At 38.1% G+C, this 17,730-nt stretch overlaps 1 protein-coding gene and 1 long non-coding RNA gene across 2 annotated transcripts; one reads left to right on the top strand and one right to left on the bottom strand.

Moving 5' to 3' along the window:
- Window positions 1-4,408: 4,408 nt before the first annotated feature.
- On the bottom strand, window positions 4,409-13,655 carry LOC134669878 (protein FAM117B-like). Its single transcript, XM_063527496.1, has 7 exons — window positions 12,929-13,655; window positions 11,862-11,989; window positions 10,513-10,654; window positions 9,826-9,965; window positions 8,953-9,052; window positions 6,908-7,011; window positions 4,409-4,564 (listed from the first exon to the last, which is right to left on the bottom strand). Exons 1-7 carry the CDS (start codon window positions 13,140-13,142, stop codon window positions 4,409-4,411), a joined length of 984 nt encoding a protein of 327 aa, XP_063383566.1. The 5' UTR covers window positions 13,143-13,655.
- Window positions 13,656-15,938: 2,283 nt separating this feature from the next.
- On the top strand, window positions 15,939-17,667 carry LOC134669791 (uncharacterized). The gene is made up of 3 exons (XR_010098978.1): window positions 15,939-16,213; window positions 16,900-16,944; window positions 17,540-17,667. It is a non-coding gene; the product is annotated as an uncharacterized LOC134669791 (long non-coding RNA).
- Window positions 17,668-17,730: the final 63 nt, after the last annotated feature.

Below are 17,730 nucleotides of genomic sequence, written 5' to 3'. Positions count from 1 at the left end.
ATATGATAATCTATAAGTTGCTGCAGCTCGTTATAAAACTTAACGTGATGAGAATTATAATGACTAATGAGATGAAAACAATAAATTCGTACATTAAAGATTCAATACGCGCTCCATTCTACAGTTTCATTGTTGTTTGGTCACATCACATCCATTCAGTCGTTCTCAAGTCGTATCCAATATACATGGATAAGGATATAAGAAGTTTAAACCCTGCTCTCAGTCACAAGTCTGTTACTCTACGCCGTTATACTACGAACCAAACTAACAAGTCAGCACCTTCTTAATACCTAACTCCTTGACGCGCCACTAAAGGCCCCTGTACATATTGGGCCAGCGTGGGCCAGTCTGGGGGACGCATTTATATTGGATAAAAGGAGCAAGTGATATCCCCTGGACTGGCCTGCGTTGGCCCAATATGTACAGGGGCCTTAAGAGCCGGGCGCTCCTCGCCGCCACTCCTCGTCAAGCTATCAACATTCATATTAGAACGATTCTTACATTATCACATTCATTAACTGAATAATCAATAGGTACCTACTATATGTACATCAGCAACTTGGAATATTACATCACATCGTTTACAATTTCAAATTCGGCATTATGGCTCCTAATAAAAAATTTGATTTGAGCAATGACAAGATTAAAATACTCTTTATTCCAAAGAAGAGCCGTAAAAAATATATATTCGCCGTCAAAATTTACAAAATGTTCAAAAATAATTGCGTACGTCGAAAAGCAGGTCTCACTATGTTTACGTGTAGTCGTCTCTACATTATCATATCAGTCTCGATGGTAACGCATTTTGGCCAAACGAGAGATCTACCTGGCGTGGTCCATCTATCCGAATGACACACGAACTTACGCGTGTACCCGACGTACCCGATACAGATACAGTGACTGCCTAAACACCGAGACACGCTCGGGTCTAAAACCATAAACTGAACCAACGGAAGGTACGATTTAGAGTTACATATCTATAGAGGATGAAGAGGCACTTCGCAGTGTTACACGCTAGGACGATACAACGAAATTGTCAAGATACCTGTATCAAAGTACGAGTTTAAAGTCAGTCTATTCTCTTACATCTGTATGTCCCGCTACTTAAAGCTCTGCTTTAGAAAATCGATCTGGCTTCGTTCACCGCGACCAATATCCTCAACCTTGGTCCGACTTATTCTCCTTACAATTTTCAATTTAAACGATAAAAGAAACTTGTAACATATAACCCTATAACACTTTCAAATACTACGCTTGCAATATACAATCAAGTTATGTTCATAGTTCTCGATAATACATAATATGAGATCAAATATCCACAGTTGTTGTCAGTACTAGCCGAGGGATCATCATATAAACAAATTAAAGTAAAACGTTATAACAAACAGTCTAATGGCTCCTCTACACGATGGGCCAACGCCGGCCACTCCAAGGGACGCATTTATGCGTTAGAGGGAGCAAGGGATATTGCTATCTCATTCTACCGCAAGGCTGCGTCCCTTGGAGTGGCCGGCGTTGGCCCATCGTGTAGAGGAGCCATAACAAAATTATACCGAGTACAGGGACACGAGTTTGTGAAATGTTACACGAAAATCTAGTGAGAAAAAATCAGTGTTTAATGTCATATGACTGGCGCGATTTTATTGTTTTTATTTATTTCTGTACAGTCGCCATCAGCAGTGTTGGCCGAATGTTAATTGCAATTGACCAACAACCATTATAAATTGAACCGTAAACGCGTAACGGACGGTTACAGTTGACGGTTCAATTTGTACTTGTTAATGGGCAAGAATGGTCAGTTGCATTAACGTTTCGGCCAACACTGGCCATCAGATTATATGAAGCGGCCAAAGTATTCACAATATCGGAACAAGCACTCTCTAAGATATTTGTGAGCACCTTAGCTGCTCCGATATATCTGATGGAGACTACGTAAACAAAAAGGAACAATACCAATTAAACCATACCCATTTTGGTCGTGTCCAGTCAAATACAAGCTTTGAACTAGACATGTAACATGATTTGTCTCACTAATTTCTTCGCAGAAGTGAAAATATGTAAAATTAACACATTAATTCAGTCCACTGTAACGTTTACCAAAGTTCAAAGTTTATCGTGTAAAAATAATTATTTAAAAAAAATGTTAAAAATATATACATTTGTTTTGTAAATGCTTTGGTTGGTACGAGTGATTAATGCGATATAGCGAAATCAAAATAAAGCAATTTGTGTAAAAGAAGTATATACGTACAAATGTCAAGTCATTTTTACATTTACAGTAACTTGTTATTGTCACGACAGATTTTATTACAAATTTTGTAAATCGACTCCTACTCATCGGCTGACAGGCAAAAGAAAATCTGTAGAAGGTTTATGCCTAAACTATAGTTCATTTTTTTAGCATTAGAAAGAAGGTAAGCGATCTTGACATGTCTTTTAATTGAAAAACATATTTGCCGTCACTTATTTTTAAAACGTGTTTTTTTCAATTAAAAGACACATCAAGATTGTTTACTTTATTTCTTATGCTAAAAAAATTAACTATAGGTTTATGCTTAAACTAGGTAAATTTAAAATGAAATGTTGTACAATAACACGAGAAACAACGCGATTATTGTTTCTTATTAGCAACTGTTTATGAGAGTAGATTTCGTTTTGCAAGCTACCATCCAAACAGTAAGAAAAAGATTGATCATTCAAAACTGTCAAATTCATACAAAAATCCTATACACCTATGGTTAATATACTCTAGAGATGTGAACAAAAATGACACAACACTATATCTAAACATGGTCAGGTTAAAAACTCGTTTCGACGAGCGTACAGATGCAAATTCAGCACGTAACCCTAGCAATATTAACAATGTATCGATGTATTAGTGAAAAATAACTTCTTAACAACATTTTTCGAGTAATCGAAGCAGAGTTTTATACAGAGACCTGCAGGCCGAGTTGAGTAGTTCTAGTATTATACAAAATTACCCCCAATTACAGCGTCAGTTTCGGTTATGGTTTCGGTTACTAATGGTTTGCGACTTTCAAGGTAGCTGTGTAAAACAATTCAAATTGCGTATGTGGCGACTTTTATGTTCCAAACCTTTACTTTCTGTAGCCGTACATTTCAATTACATCGCTAAGTTTATGGTGCCTAAGTCGGCCTAAGAAAAAAAAAAACTCGCTGTATTTTTACATGTGTTAAAAAATGTGATAGAAAACTTTATTAACCCTTTACCAGGCTAAGGGATATATATTTCCCACATAGGTATGGTACTTCAAACATGTGTTCTGTTTTTGATGAGTAAGACTCGATTGTCACTTATGAAATGTCAGTCTGGTAAAGGGTTAAATTAACTAGAAAGAGACACCATTCAGAAACAAACTTTTCTATGGATGATCAGGAAATAGGTACGAGAATTAGGTAGCGGTGTAACCCAAATGAGTTGTAAAGTCAGGAATATACAATTCGATTAGAAGAATTATTGCTTGCTCGGTTTGTTGGTATCAAGTCGGAATTCATTAAAACGTAACATAATGTGAGCGCGGAGCACTGATAAGTTACAACCAAAACACAGGATATCAGCTCGCAGGTCTCAGCTTGTTAACCTTTCGAAATACAACAACATACTCGACGTTATTATAAAGAAAAATAAATCAACGCTAAAAAAATTGGTACCCACGTAATCAGGATTCGGCAGGGTTCACGGCACGTCTCGTAGGTATTCGATATCTATATCGACTCCTGGGCCGGATTGCATAATAAATTACCAGTTAATACTATCAGTGATATTACAGTACATCTCGTGTTACATTATGATACCAGGTGTTATAATAAGCACATTACGCAACTACGTCGAAAATTTAAAGGGCCATATTTACTGTAAAACGTTGTATACGTGGAAATAAGTAATTCGAAACTAGTGTCGATTTAAATTCAGATTAAAAAAATTCGCCACTCGTTGCGAATATAGGTACAGTCGCGAACGGTCCAGAACGCAAAATGACTACTTTTTTATATCACTAGGTAGGTTAGGTTCGTTAGCTATCTTCAAATGGCCGAAGGCCAAACGGCACAGAATAGGAGCCCCGCGACGGCGGGGCTCCGTCGGCATCGCTAACGTAAAGATAATACGACGAAAATGATGTAGGCATTTTCCGTTATGGACCGTTCGCGATGTGGACTAAAACTGATATTGGCAAAATATTACACTAGTCATTTTGCGTTCTAGACCGTCCGGGAATAACTCCGGATTTCCTACTTTTCGCACTCGTACTAGCTCGTATTTTATTATGCGACGGGCCCCCGGTCGTCCGCATCACCTTTATACTTGGATTCGACAACCGGCGGCAAATAGCCCGATGTAATCGCACCGCCGGGTGGGTCGGGCTCGGGCCGGGGGCGGCCGGGGCAGTCAGTGGTCGCCGGGCTCGGCGGAGGCGGAGGGAGAGGCGGCGTGCAGCGGCTGGAAGGCGGAGCCCAGCGACGGGCGCAGCGTGAAGCCGGGCACGGCGGGCGCCACCACCGGCCCCGGCTCCGGGTACGAGCACTCGAACCCCTTCAGGTTCACCTGCAAACGTAAACCCCCATTTAGACGATGCGAGTTTCGTACCGTTGCGGGTTTTGATTGGTCAGTTGAATTGGACGTAATCCATAGTCCGCGATGTAGGTAACTATTTTCTAAAATCGCATGCCATGCCATCTAAATCGGCCCTTAAGTATAGATCGGTTTACGAGCGCTCGAACAGTCCGTCTACGTAGCGGTACCTAAGCGACATCGATCATAATAAGTTTTTGGCAAAAATTTCATTTTTGGTACAAGATTTTATCGCTGACTGTACTTTTCTTACGACAGACACCTAATACTCATCGAGGCAATTCTAAAAACCCCTAACACAATTAAGTTGCGTTGTTTCACCACAGAATTCCTATGGCTACCTCCTGTCTCCATCATCAGATCAACTCGATTGTACCATAATATTGCATTTTCATCCTATTTATACATGCATGCAAAATTTCAGCTAAATCGGAAACCAGAAAGTGAATCAAATTTAACTGGCAAGATTTGATTACAGACAGACAACGGTCAGGTGAAAGTAAATAAAAGCTTGTAAAAAGGCAGAAAAACCAGGGTCAGGTTCTGCTGCAGTGGCGGGACTTCCATACAAGCCCAAAAGCCGGGCTTGCCCTAAGGCAACTAATTGCCTTACCGAAATTACGTAGTGATAAGATCAATAAAGATTATTTTGAAAGTCGCGCGCCAAACGAACCCGTATTATTAAATTCAAGCCACAGCGGCCTCGAACCGCGGCACGAGCGTGTTGCAAAATTATGCCGCGGCGTGGCGCCTCGTCCGCGCGAACTAAATCAGGCGGAGGATGTTCTAGCTATCCTGCTCGAACTCGCACTCGTTGGCTTGCAACCGTGCTTGCTTTTTCGTCCCGCTCTGGGCACTATCAGCCTACAAACCGTCAAAGAACGATGTAACTATTTGTTGGTATGTATAGCAATTTTGTAAGACGATTTATGCTTGGATTTTGTGTGAAGTTAGCTGCATAAGTTCGCACAGCGCGCGTTCGCGTTTACTTCAAGTGTATTATTATTTAGTTGAGCCGAGTCAGTGGTCGAGTCGAAAGTAACGAAAGTTTGTTGAAGTGAATTTGATTAAATAGTGAATGTGAATTTGTTCATTGTTGTGGCGCTTAGTTTAATAAGTGTTAACAATGGATCAAGAAGTGGTTCCTTGTGACGGTTTGAAATGCGTCCACGTTTTAGTCAAGTAGTCAACCAAAGCAAGGTAAAGTCTTTGACCTTTGTCGAAAAACGGGACCTAATTTCCGCGGCAAAACCAACACCCGACTTGTGTATTTCTCAGTCAAGTCAGTCGCGTAAGAGAAATTTCTGTAGGGCCGTCTACAAAACTCATTGGATTGTTGGTTGTTCCCATACAAATAAGATGTATTGCTGGTGTTGCATATTTTTTTCGAACGATATTAACGTTTGGAATACTTTTGGCTATAACGATTTAAATAATTTATCTGGAGCAATAAAGAGGCACATGAATTCCGGTAAACATATGTGTGCAGTGATTTCTATTAGCAATTTTGGGAAACAAAGGATCGAGGCCTCTTTGTCGCGACAATTATCAGAAGAAATATCAAAACATAACATGCGTGTTGACAACAATCGTAGTGTTTTTCAGAGGTTAGTCGATATTGTGTGCCATTTAGCACAGCAAGAACTTCCTTTCAGAGGACACGATGAGTCAAACACTTCATTAAATAGGGGCAATTTTTTGGAACTTGTATCGTTGCTATCAAAATATGACGGCGTTCTAGAAAAACATGTTCAAAGCGACAAACCAAGCTCGAGCTATTTGTCTAACAAAATACAAAATGACATTATTCATTCCGTAGCAGACGTGCGCTATGATTAGCTCGCCTCGTCACGCTAGCAGATGCATTTGACCCCGAAGAGTGAAGATTGGACAGTTATTACGAAAACATATCTTTCGGCTTGCCCTACTCCAAAACCCTAGGCACGCTACTGTTCTGCTGCTCCTTAAACTTTTAGGAAAAAATATAAGCATTTGTTTCACAGGATCCAGAATCTGGAAACATCACGAGCCCGCCTTTCAAGCTAAACATAAATCATGCGAAATAAAATAATGAGTTGGCTTCACACACATAAGATTTTTTAAGATTAAGGGTCGGTTGCACCAAATCGCCTGTTACCGTTAAAGCGTACGCTAAATTTGATTTATTTCACAGTTCACTGTTAGTGTCGAGTGACGTTGATCAGTCCGCTAATTGTGGTTGGTGCATCTAAGGACCTAAGAATCTTCATCGATCTCTTTCTATTGTTGCAACAATGTTTTTTTTTCAAAATTAGTAACTAATGAAATTACAAGTACCTTTTCACAACCATCTGGCGGTTCTCGGGCGAGGAAGCGGTTTATCTGTGGAGATGTGCCGAGCTTGCCCCCGTCCAGGTCCGGAGACGAACACACACTGCCGCCTGTAATCAATTACAAGCATTTGTAGGGTCGGGTTGGATAAAAATGACATATTTTATTTTAACCAGGGCACGATGAAACTTAGAAGGTTTCACTTACCCCTTACCCTTCTTATCTTACCATATATAAATGAATCTACTCATACATACGTAACTTACATCAAAGTGAAGTAATGAAAAAGTCTTTACCGTGTTAAACATTAGGCACTGGTCCCACCGCGAGCTAGTAAGCTATGAGCTATCGGCTATAAACACGAACAAAAAATAAGCACTCCCGTGTAAATAAAAGAGACACGGCGATATTTATAGTTACTCGCCCAGCGGTGAGCTATAAATATCGCCGTGTCTCTTTTACGAGTACAACTCACGAATACACTTTTTTACACACCTCAGTACGAAAAACCATATACAAAAATTAAAAATCGAAGCTATTAACAGACGGTCTTATAGCCAAAGACTCCTTCAGCTTATGAATTTTTCGATTGCTTCACTTTTAATTGCGCCTGAGGGGCTCATAATTTTATAATTCATCTAAAATCTGCTTCTCTTAAAAATTAAGGACTGACTAAATACACTAAGCAAGACACTAAAACAAACTACTAAATCGCTTTGTCCTTGTTAAAAGTTTTCAGCACCTTTTATGCAAAAAATTATAAAAATATCTTCATAATGCCTAAACTATTTTAGGACAATTTAGATAAATACTGATTGTCCTAAAAATTACCTACCGTAATATTTTAAACTGTTATCTCACTTACAGTTATGTTATGATTATGACAATTATTAATTTCCTAAAAATAAGCGACAGGACTCAACAAAGAAAGAAAAACAAATACATTTCACAAACAAACTGATGAATCATTTGTCAGGGATGATCTATACTTTTGCACTGAGAAAACTATTAGTGTATTTATTTGAATAGTAATTATTCTGAATAGGTAACTAATGAATGTATGTACAAATCATATTAAAATTCAAAATGAGCTGTTAAAAGGATGATAAAAAAACTGTACAATTGTACATAGTCTGACACTAATTTGTCTACTGAATAATTGATTCCATTGGGTTACCAAAGTTGCATTAGAGCACCAATCTATATGGGTAACATCAGTTTCACAATGGAATCGGTATTAAGACAATTTAACCTTCTAACTTATTTTTTATATCCACCAAAAAAACAACGAAACAAAAATAAGACATGCTTGGATTAAAGCATTTGTGTTAAGTGCAGATATGTCTATGCATCATTGCCAGGGGTCACTAGGAAGCTGAAAATCGTGTGATGACCTGCGGCCAGTAGTTCTGCCGAACCACTGCTGGAGAGTGACCTGAGCGACCCTCGGGACGGTGGATCTGAGCCCACAAGTCATGGTTCACATAACACGTACAAAATATAACAATATCAGGGTTCAAAAATATTACAATAATTATAATCTTTAAGAAACACGAAGTTAATGTTAGTCAACCACAAAATTTTGATGTCTTGAGGTACTCTTAAGCCTTTATAAGGCAAAGTTAACATATTTCCCACCTGATTTCGAACTTTATTTCCAAGTGGTAGAGTTCAATTTTGCACAATTCCTGACACCCTAATGCCTTATAAACGGTTAATATCAGTGCAATCAATAATAATAATTACAATGGCTACATTGTGATAAGTAATTTATTAAATTTGCATTTTAATGACAGAGATCAGTGTCATAATTTTGCAGCTGACTGTTCTGTTACAATCATCTGCAGTATAAAAAGCAATAATTTTATAAAATGAAGCTGTAACATTATTCATTAATTTTCTAATGTCAATGTTTAAAAAAATAACATTCAATCCTTTGATTTTGGTACTGTCTGTTCTTAGGTTGACGTCATACAGTTCAGCTCTTACACTTACCAGAATGACCCAACCTAAGAAAAAAAAATTAAGGTTATATTTAGTTTGCATTTTACCTGATGAGTGAGCAGTATGGCAAAGGTCGTGCGGTGTTTGGGTGTTGACGGAGCGCCTGAGGAGCTCGGCTAGCGGAGCGCGATGGCCCTCGGGCGTCACCTGAAATGTTACAAACAAATCAATATCTTGGAGCCAAATAAGAAATAACAAGGATGTTAAAGGTAACAAACCTTTATATCATTCGCCACAAGACTTATAATCGTCTGCCACTCTCCGTCCTTCGCATTTTAAACGGTTGCATGTTGCATACTAAATAAATAAATAAAAAGTGCGTTTATTTTCAGACTTCAAGGTCCATAGTATATCTAAAGGAGCCCAGTGTCTGCTTTGATAACCTAATGTCAAAAATTGGTGCAAGCATTACCAGGCCTTGCTGGTATTAGACCGGTTCTTTCACGATATTCCTATATCTATGGATATTTCGTACACAATCATTCTTGACGCCATGGACCCGACAGGCCGACAATAAACGACACCACTCTCTAGTAGACTCACCTTGACATTGAAGTTTACTAATTCCAGACAGAAATATCACTCATATCTATTTATAAATTTAAATCAGGCAACAAGGCCCATATTACAAATACCTTACAGACTAACATACATATGTATGTATTTTATAAACTTAAAACTAAAAACTATTTAGGCGAGAAAACGGCGTGGCTCCGTTGAATCGGCTGCTCTTGTGTCGGATTCGGCAGTCCGCCCTGGAACCTCCAAAACACAACACCTTTCGGCCAGAAGTCAGTATCTATATCATGTCTTGTCTTTTATCTGCCGTTCGATCTCCTGGTTGATATGAGACCTTCTACAGACGACCGCGCACCCTTAGCAGCACACTACCAAAGTTTACCCCGATATAAACATCATACCTTGTCTTTTAGCCGGTCGAGATGCGGCGTTTGGGTGCCGCTGGCCGGATATAGGACCAGTCTCTCGATCTCCTGGTTGAGACCTTCTACGGACGATCGCGCTGCCCTTAGCGGCACGCTGCCGCTACCGAAACGTGACCCTGATGGAAAAAGCAAATTAGTTCAAACACCATGATTAAATTAAATAAATACTTATGTTATAAATAGGGTTCTTCAAAACAAGAGTAGTCTTCTGGGTTCTGTCTTGTGTATCTGACAATTGATGGAAACGTAAACCTTATCTAGGTACCTTACATAAAATCCTTGTTACGTTACAAAAACGGCGATTTAATAGCTTTTTTTAAACAGAAACTTTATGATTTAGATATTTTAAATCACGTTTCATAAAATAAATAAACTACGAGCCTCTCGAGACTCGGAAATATTCTTAAAATTCATCTTCAAATTTACACTTATTAGACTTAACTTCTTTCCTACTTGACACTAAGGTAGGTGGCCTATTGTTATTTGAGCAGCTTTAGCTAAAAGGAGGAGGGTAATAGTGAATGTACAATTCACATCAAATTGCAACAGTTGGGATGTTTTACTAGAGTCAATGGAAATTTAAAATGTTGTATAGTAAGTAGTTAACTAGTTACATTCCATATTTAAAAGGTAAGGTCAATGGTAAAACCTAATAAAACGTACAAAAGCCAGGGCTCATGGAGTGCGCCGAGTCTGAGGTAGCAGGTTTGTGCGGCCGCTGCAGACGGCTGCGAAGGAATCTGTCCAGTTTGTCGTCGTCGGATCCTCTCGAAGACCGCCCCGATGCTCCGCCGCCTTCATCAGTCTGGAAAACACCATTATTGTCATGCAACTTACCTACTGATCATTTGTAAAGAAGTAGTACAGTATAATACGAGTTCTTAGCGTCAAAAATGAAAATCATCCGGAAAAAAGTATCATTGCAAACTATCCAGATAAGTGCTAAAATCAAAAATTAAAGTCTCTATTAATAAATCGAACTATGACGATTCCTCGTGGACCACATCAGCGGATCTCCCTCAGTTCTGACAAATTGGTCCCAACCAATTATTTATTATGGATGATAAAACTTAATCCGTACGCGCCAGATAGGAAGATATACAGTGTGGAAAGATAAGTCGGGCCCTGGAGGGAAACTACCTTAAATCCTTAAGCTGGCTAATTTTACTTAAAGGAGACATTCCTTTATATTTAAAAAGAAACAAAACGGCATTTAAAGATTTCTCTTTTTTTTTTCTTCAATTTGGCTTGTCTAAAAAAATCTTGAGTACCTACTAAATATTAGATTTTATGGATATTTTATACGACCGACGAGTTTAAGACCTAATGTTTCTTGGAGAAATGTTATCATAAACATTAACTGTATCGACTAGTAGAATAAAATTGCTAGTGTTTATTTTTTGGAATTTTTTGTCGGTTAGAGTCCCGGGCGAGGTAAGCGAGTTTTAGAAAATCTTTGAATGCAGTTTTGTTTCTTTTTAAAAATAAAGGAATGTCTCCTTTAAGTAAAATGAGCCAGCTTCAGGATTTAAGGTAGTTTCCCTCCAGGGCCCAACTTATCTTTCCACACTGTATATAAGTAAAGAAAGATGTAACTTCAAAAAACATTTTCAATTAATATCCTCCTTTTCTTAAAGCATTTCATTGAGCCAAGTGTTGATAAGCATTTATGAATAATGGTAGTAAAATAATGTTCGTAACGTACGTGTTGCAACTATATAGTAGATGCAGACAATGGCAGTTTCTTAGACTTAGAAATTCTTGAAATCATATAAAACATACCAGGCCTGCATATAGCATAACCAAATAATATAACAACATCTGGGAGACCGAGCTTTGCTCGAAAACATATGAAAACTCAAAAATGCATGTTTTCCCAGAGATACGACCTAGCTAGCAAAAATCCCTATATAGCAAATTTCATTGAAATCATTAGAGCCGTTCCCGAGATCCCCGAAATATATAAATAAACAAGAATTGCTTATTTAAAGGTATTAGATAATGTTACATACTTGAGTAGATTTGTCAACTTGTAGCTGTCCTGCGTGTAGATAGTAGTCCCGTGACCACTGGCCTTTGTGGTACAGTGTGTCCAATGAAGCCGTGCGTCTGATGACACTCGCACCAAACCTCCCTTTACCTGCATACAAATATTATATTAGTACCGGAAAACACTGCCTAGGTGAGGCCTCCGCAAGACTGAAAATCTATTGAAGGTTGCTCCGTTATGCTGGAGAGGATTGGATCTACTGGATAGAAATAATTTGATTTATTCTCAAAGTTGTGTGTAGATGACAATCACATGTTAATCCCTTAGTTAGGGTGTTTCTTTCCTTTATGTATTCAACAGTATAAAAAGGGTTCATAATGAGTAAAATAATGATACTATAGTATGGAATTCTAAGCCTTGTTGTGAGTTCTGGGAACTGATCAACATTGTTGGAATCTTGGAATTATTAGAGAACCTAAATTGGGCTAAAACCTGTTTATTTATAAAGAAAAATTATGTGGACATGAAGTGTACAAAGAATCATGACTCAAACAGGATTTTCTGCTTCATTATTTATTAAAGTGAAACTTTTATTGTTTTTCTAGACCTATTAATCCTAATCAATTGAATAAGATCCTCTAGAAATTAAGAAATTCATTAATCTCTAGTGAATGTACATTGTGTACACAAAGTTGTACATAAAGTGGATGTACTTCTATTCTATGTCAACTAAAATCACCAAGGGGGTCAAGCTAGACATACATAGCATGCAATAATTTCACCTGAGGATCTAATGACATATTAGACCATAATATAACCATGGGTTTGGATTGATTATATACATATTGACCAGCCACCTTCCTGTTGGTTGGCCATATTTGATGCAATGTTTATTGGGCAAATAGGAACATAGTAACTTCAAAGATTGAAAATAAAAACATTGTAAAACCATAGTGAAGATAAGAGTTGCAGGCTATCATTAATTCAATGTTATATTTATTTGGTATGTGGACAATTTACAAGTAAATTTTCATGGGACATGGCCAAGTAAAGATTATAGAATGTATGAGAGGCGTTATATCTACAAACCCTTATAGTTAACCGCGCCAGGACTGCGCTGGCCCGAGAGGGCGTGATCCGGCGATATCCGCCGCCACACGTTCGTGGGCGACAGCGTCGGGCTGTTGGCGGTGCTCTTCTTCAGCCCCCCGCCCTTCATCACCGACGAGACCGGCAACGTCGCCCGCATCGGACCCTGCTTCCCCACAGGACAGTCAGACTTGTTCCGTACCCGCCCCGACATTGTTGTCAGCCCTTATAACCCTCTTTTCACCCGACGATCACACTCTGACACTACACATAAACAACCAAGGTTGTTCTCTGACGCCGCTCGGCTTCTTTGTCGAGGAATTCTCATAGGCCTCAATAAACGATGCTTTCATGTACGAGTACCAGTTTATTATGCAACGTTGTATCATGCATTTCGTGTAAAACTAACTGCAACCATCATATAACGGTTGTACTAAATGTTCACCTAGCACCCGAGAAATAAAAACAGAGTTACAAAGCGCACAAGTCACATTTTTTCTGAACTACAATGGATGAATGAAGCTGACAGATGACACCGCGCCATTATTTTTGTTTCTTTCAATAAATGTTTTAAGATAAGAAATATCACTAACACATCTGGAACTATACACTTAAACTTATTTTTCAAAATATATTTGAACAATAAACAATCACGAATTATTAAACAATTTACACATATTCGTTGGCATTGCAATTAACAGCTGATTACTCCGCCATGTCAAGTTATTTTGTCCAGCCCATCGACACCCCATACTATGATAAACTATGAACGTACTTGTTACCAACATTGAGGCATAGAAATAATCTTATCGAATTAAAATGACTGTTGTTGCATTTTGGTAGCACATACCATACTTGCTTTCAACTTAGTCGTATTATACTTACTTTTCTTTAGGTTGGTATGATCGGTAAAACGTCAACCGTCATTTTAAATTTTCGTGACAGCGGTAATATTAAGTGATTATTTTTGGTAAAAGACAAAATTATTTTCTCTTTTGCTTAAATGGGGGGCAAATCTTTGCGAAAATGTGAAGTTTGTGGGGTCAGGCGTGTAAGAAGATTAACGTCTGATATATTTTTGGCGAGATTTCCGCTTGACCCCAACAGGTCGATAAACTGATGTTTTATGCGATATTTTCATTTTGAGTCGTTACCAGATACTAATTTAATTAGTTTGGAGCAGTTTTTATCGTTTACAATCCTTGATTAAAACGAAAACATTCTGTGAATAGGTTCTTCTTGTAAAAAACTAGGTAACCTAAGGACACGAATAGTGTGCGAACAACTTGTCGATAATCCCTTTATTTCAGATGTCGATTATGGGTAAAGTTGACCGGCAACGAAGATTTGGTATATTTACCCATACAAAGATTAAACGAAAATAAATTTATTTGTGGAGATCATTTTCCACCAACTGCCTTCAACAAAAATGGAAACAGGCTAAAAAGGAATGCGGTACCAAGCCTAAATCTCAAGGCGCCCCTCTCGGACGAAATTCTGTCGTCATTCCCTATTGTTCCAGAGTTTGAAAAACCGGGCAAGTGCGAATCGGACTCGCGCACAAAGGGTTCCGTACCATAATGCAAAAAAAAAAAAACAAAAAAAAGCAAAAAAAAAACGGTCACCCATCCAAGTGCTGACCACTCCCGACGTTGCTTAACTTTGGTCAAAAACGTTCACGTTTGTTGTATGGGAGCCCCATTTAAATCTTTATTTTAGGGGAGGTCACGAAAAACTCACGATAGATCACGTTGGGGGAGGGGGGATTTATGCGACTGTGGACTTAAAGGAAAAATGACGGTTTATAAAAATGTCCACTCGGATAATTTCCTCCCTGTATAATTTTGACTAGTTATATGTTTGTCGAAGTATAAAAATGACCCTTTTTTATTGTCTCAATATATATTTGGTGGAAAATATAATTGACAAAGTATAAAAATGACCATTAAACTTTTAAGATGCCACGGCGATATCCCTATGCTCGTTTTGTCCATAGTAGATATCCTATAAGAATCCTTACACCAAAAACCTCACCAAATATCACCAAGGAGGAGGGGGGGTCAAAAAGTAGCCGAAAATACCTCGCGTGATTTGTGCACAACCCCTTATTGGTATTTATAATTTGTTACTGATTTTTAGGGTTCCGTACCCAAAGGGTAAAACGGGACCCTATTACTAAGACTTCGCTGTCCGTCCGTCCGTCCGTCCGTCTGTCACCAGGCTGTATCTCACGAACCGTGATAGCTAGACAGTTGAAATTTTCACAGATGATGTATTTCTGTTGCCGCTATACAAATACTAAAAACATAATAAAATAAAGATTTAAATGGGGCTCCCATACAACAAACGTGATTTTTGACCAAAGTTAAGCAACGTCGGGCGTGGTCAGTACTTGGATGGGTGACCGTTTTGTTTTTGAATTTTTTCCGTTTTTTTTTGCTTTATGGTACGGAATCCTTCGTGCGCGAGTCCGACTCGCACTTGCCCGGTTTTTAGGGTTCCGTAGCCAAATGGCAAAAAAAACGGAACCCTTGTGAATTCGCCATACCTGTCTGTCTGTCTGTATGTCTGTCTGTCTGTCCGTCCGTCCGTATGTCACAGCCACTTTTTTCCGAAACTATACTGTTGAAACTTGGTAAGTTGATATATTCTGTGAACCGCATTAAGATTTTCACACAAAAATAGAAAAAAAAACAATACATTTTGGGGGTTCCCCATACTTAGAACTGAAACTCAAAAATTTTTTTGTCATCAACATATGGGTGTGGGGTGTCTATTGATATTGAGGTTTCTGATATCATTTTTTTCTAAACTGAATAGTTTGCGCGAGCCGCGAGAGACACTTCCAAAATAAGAGAATGATAAATCTAAAAAATATATATGATGTACATTACCATTACCAAATCGTAAACTGCTATTGTATTATGTTACTTGCTGGTACGGAACCCTTCATGGCCGAGTCCGACTCACACTTGGCCGCTTTTCTTTAACTAAAATCAGGCAAGTAAATTAAAATGTTTGATTATGTTACAGTGGTTTCTGCTGGAAGTGTCTCAGGACAAAAACGCAAACTAGGAGGTAAAAGATAAAAATAATACTTTAATTATATTTTTATTTTTTGACTTTCGTTTGAATTGAATATAACGTAATTTTACAACCTTGTTTAAGGTGAAGATGATGATTCCACAAATTCAAAACGAAATAAGGGTTATGGCCCAAACAGTGTGCCATCGACCTCAACTTACGAGATTTCTGATAAAATGGCACCACATCATTCAGAAATAGGTATTAAAATTTTATTAGTATTCATAATTTGCTACCTTTTTTTAGGGTTCCGTAGCCAAATGGCAAAAAACGGAACCCTTATAGGTTCGTCATGTCTGTCCGTCTGTCTGTCCGTCTGTCTGTCCGTGTATGTTACAGCCACTTTTTTCCGAAACTGTAAGAACTCTTGAAACTTGGTAAGTAGATGTATTCTGTGAACCGCATTAAGATTTTCACACAAAAATAGAAAAAAACAATAAATTTTGGGGGTTCCCCATACCTACTTAGAACTGAAACACAAAAATTTTTCTTTCATCATACCCATACGGGTGGGGTGTCTATGGATAGGTCTTCAAAAATGATATTGAGGTTTCTAATATCATTTTTTTATAAACTGAATAGTTTGCGCGAGAGACACTTACAAAGTGGTAAAATGTGTGTCGTCCCCCCCTGTAACTTTTAAAATAAGTGAATGATAAATCTAAAAAAAAATGATGTACATTACCATGCAAACTTCCACCGAAAATTGGTTTGAGCGAGGCCTGGTAAGTATTTTTTTTTAATACGTCATAAATCGTAAACCGCAATTTTATTATGTTACTCGCTGGTACGGAACCCTTCATGGGCGAGTCTGACTCGCACTTTGCCGCTTTTTATTCTTAAACTGAATAAAGGCAAGTACATAATTTAATAATGTTATGTTACAGTAGTTTCTGCTGGAGGAGTCTCAGGACAAAAACGCAAACTAGAAGGTAAAAGATTAAAATAATACTTTAATTATTACTTCCCGGCCGCCTAAACTGGGCTATAACCGCGAAAATCGAAGTTCGCAAATTGCGGGGATTTTTCTCTGTCACTCTAATTACGCCTTCGTTGGAGTAAAAGAGAAAGATCCCCGCAATTTGCGAATTTCGGTTTTCGCGGTAGCCGCTCCAGATAACGTACAGCTTGGCAAAAAAGAGTAGAAATTAAAAAGTGGCAACACTCTAGTGTCGTCCCTTTCTAACCAATTTATATAAAAAAACGGGACGACACTACAGTGTTGCCACTTTTTAATTTCTACTCTTTTTTGCCAAGCTGTAATTCAAGACCAAAAAAAGTAAGAAATGTTGCCACTTTTATACTAGCGCGTCTTGTATTTATGTACAAATAAGTAACTAAAAGTACTTTTTTAAATAGTAGGAGTAAAATTACTAATGAATAAATTATCTTAACATGATTATTTATCAAAAGGAATTTACAATTTTACAAACAAATTATTGCAGTGGCAACATTGTCATACTTTTTTTGGTCTTGAATTACGTTTTGCAGTATAGGCGTTCAGTTTTGTATGAAATTCCTTTACAGTTCTCTGGAGTTGCTCCGCCCTAAACGTGATACTTCGAAGCCTGATATAACGCCCGGAGCGACGACATTTCATTGCATGTTTGAGAAAAAATTGTTATTTTCTCAAACATACTTCGAAATGTATGCGTTAATATCATGAAATGAAGACATGAAGTTGCTCATTTGCTCGTCTCAACAAGATCTTTGACACA

This window comes from Cydia fagiglandana, chromosome 13 (assembly GCF_963556715.1).
Source record: "Cydia fagiglandana chromosome 13, ilCydFagi1.1, whole genome shotgun sequence".
Lineage (NCBI taxonomy): Eukaryota > Metazoa > Arthropoda > Insecta > Lepidoptera > Tortricidae > Cydia > Cydia fagiglandana.
The sequence above is the reverse complement of the archived record's forward strand: the minus strand, read 5'-3'. Positions and strand labels throughout refer to the sequence as shown.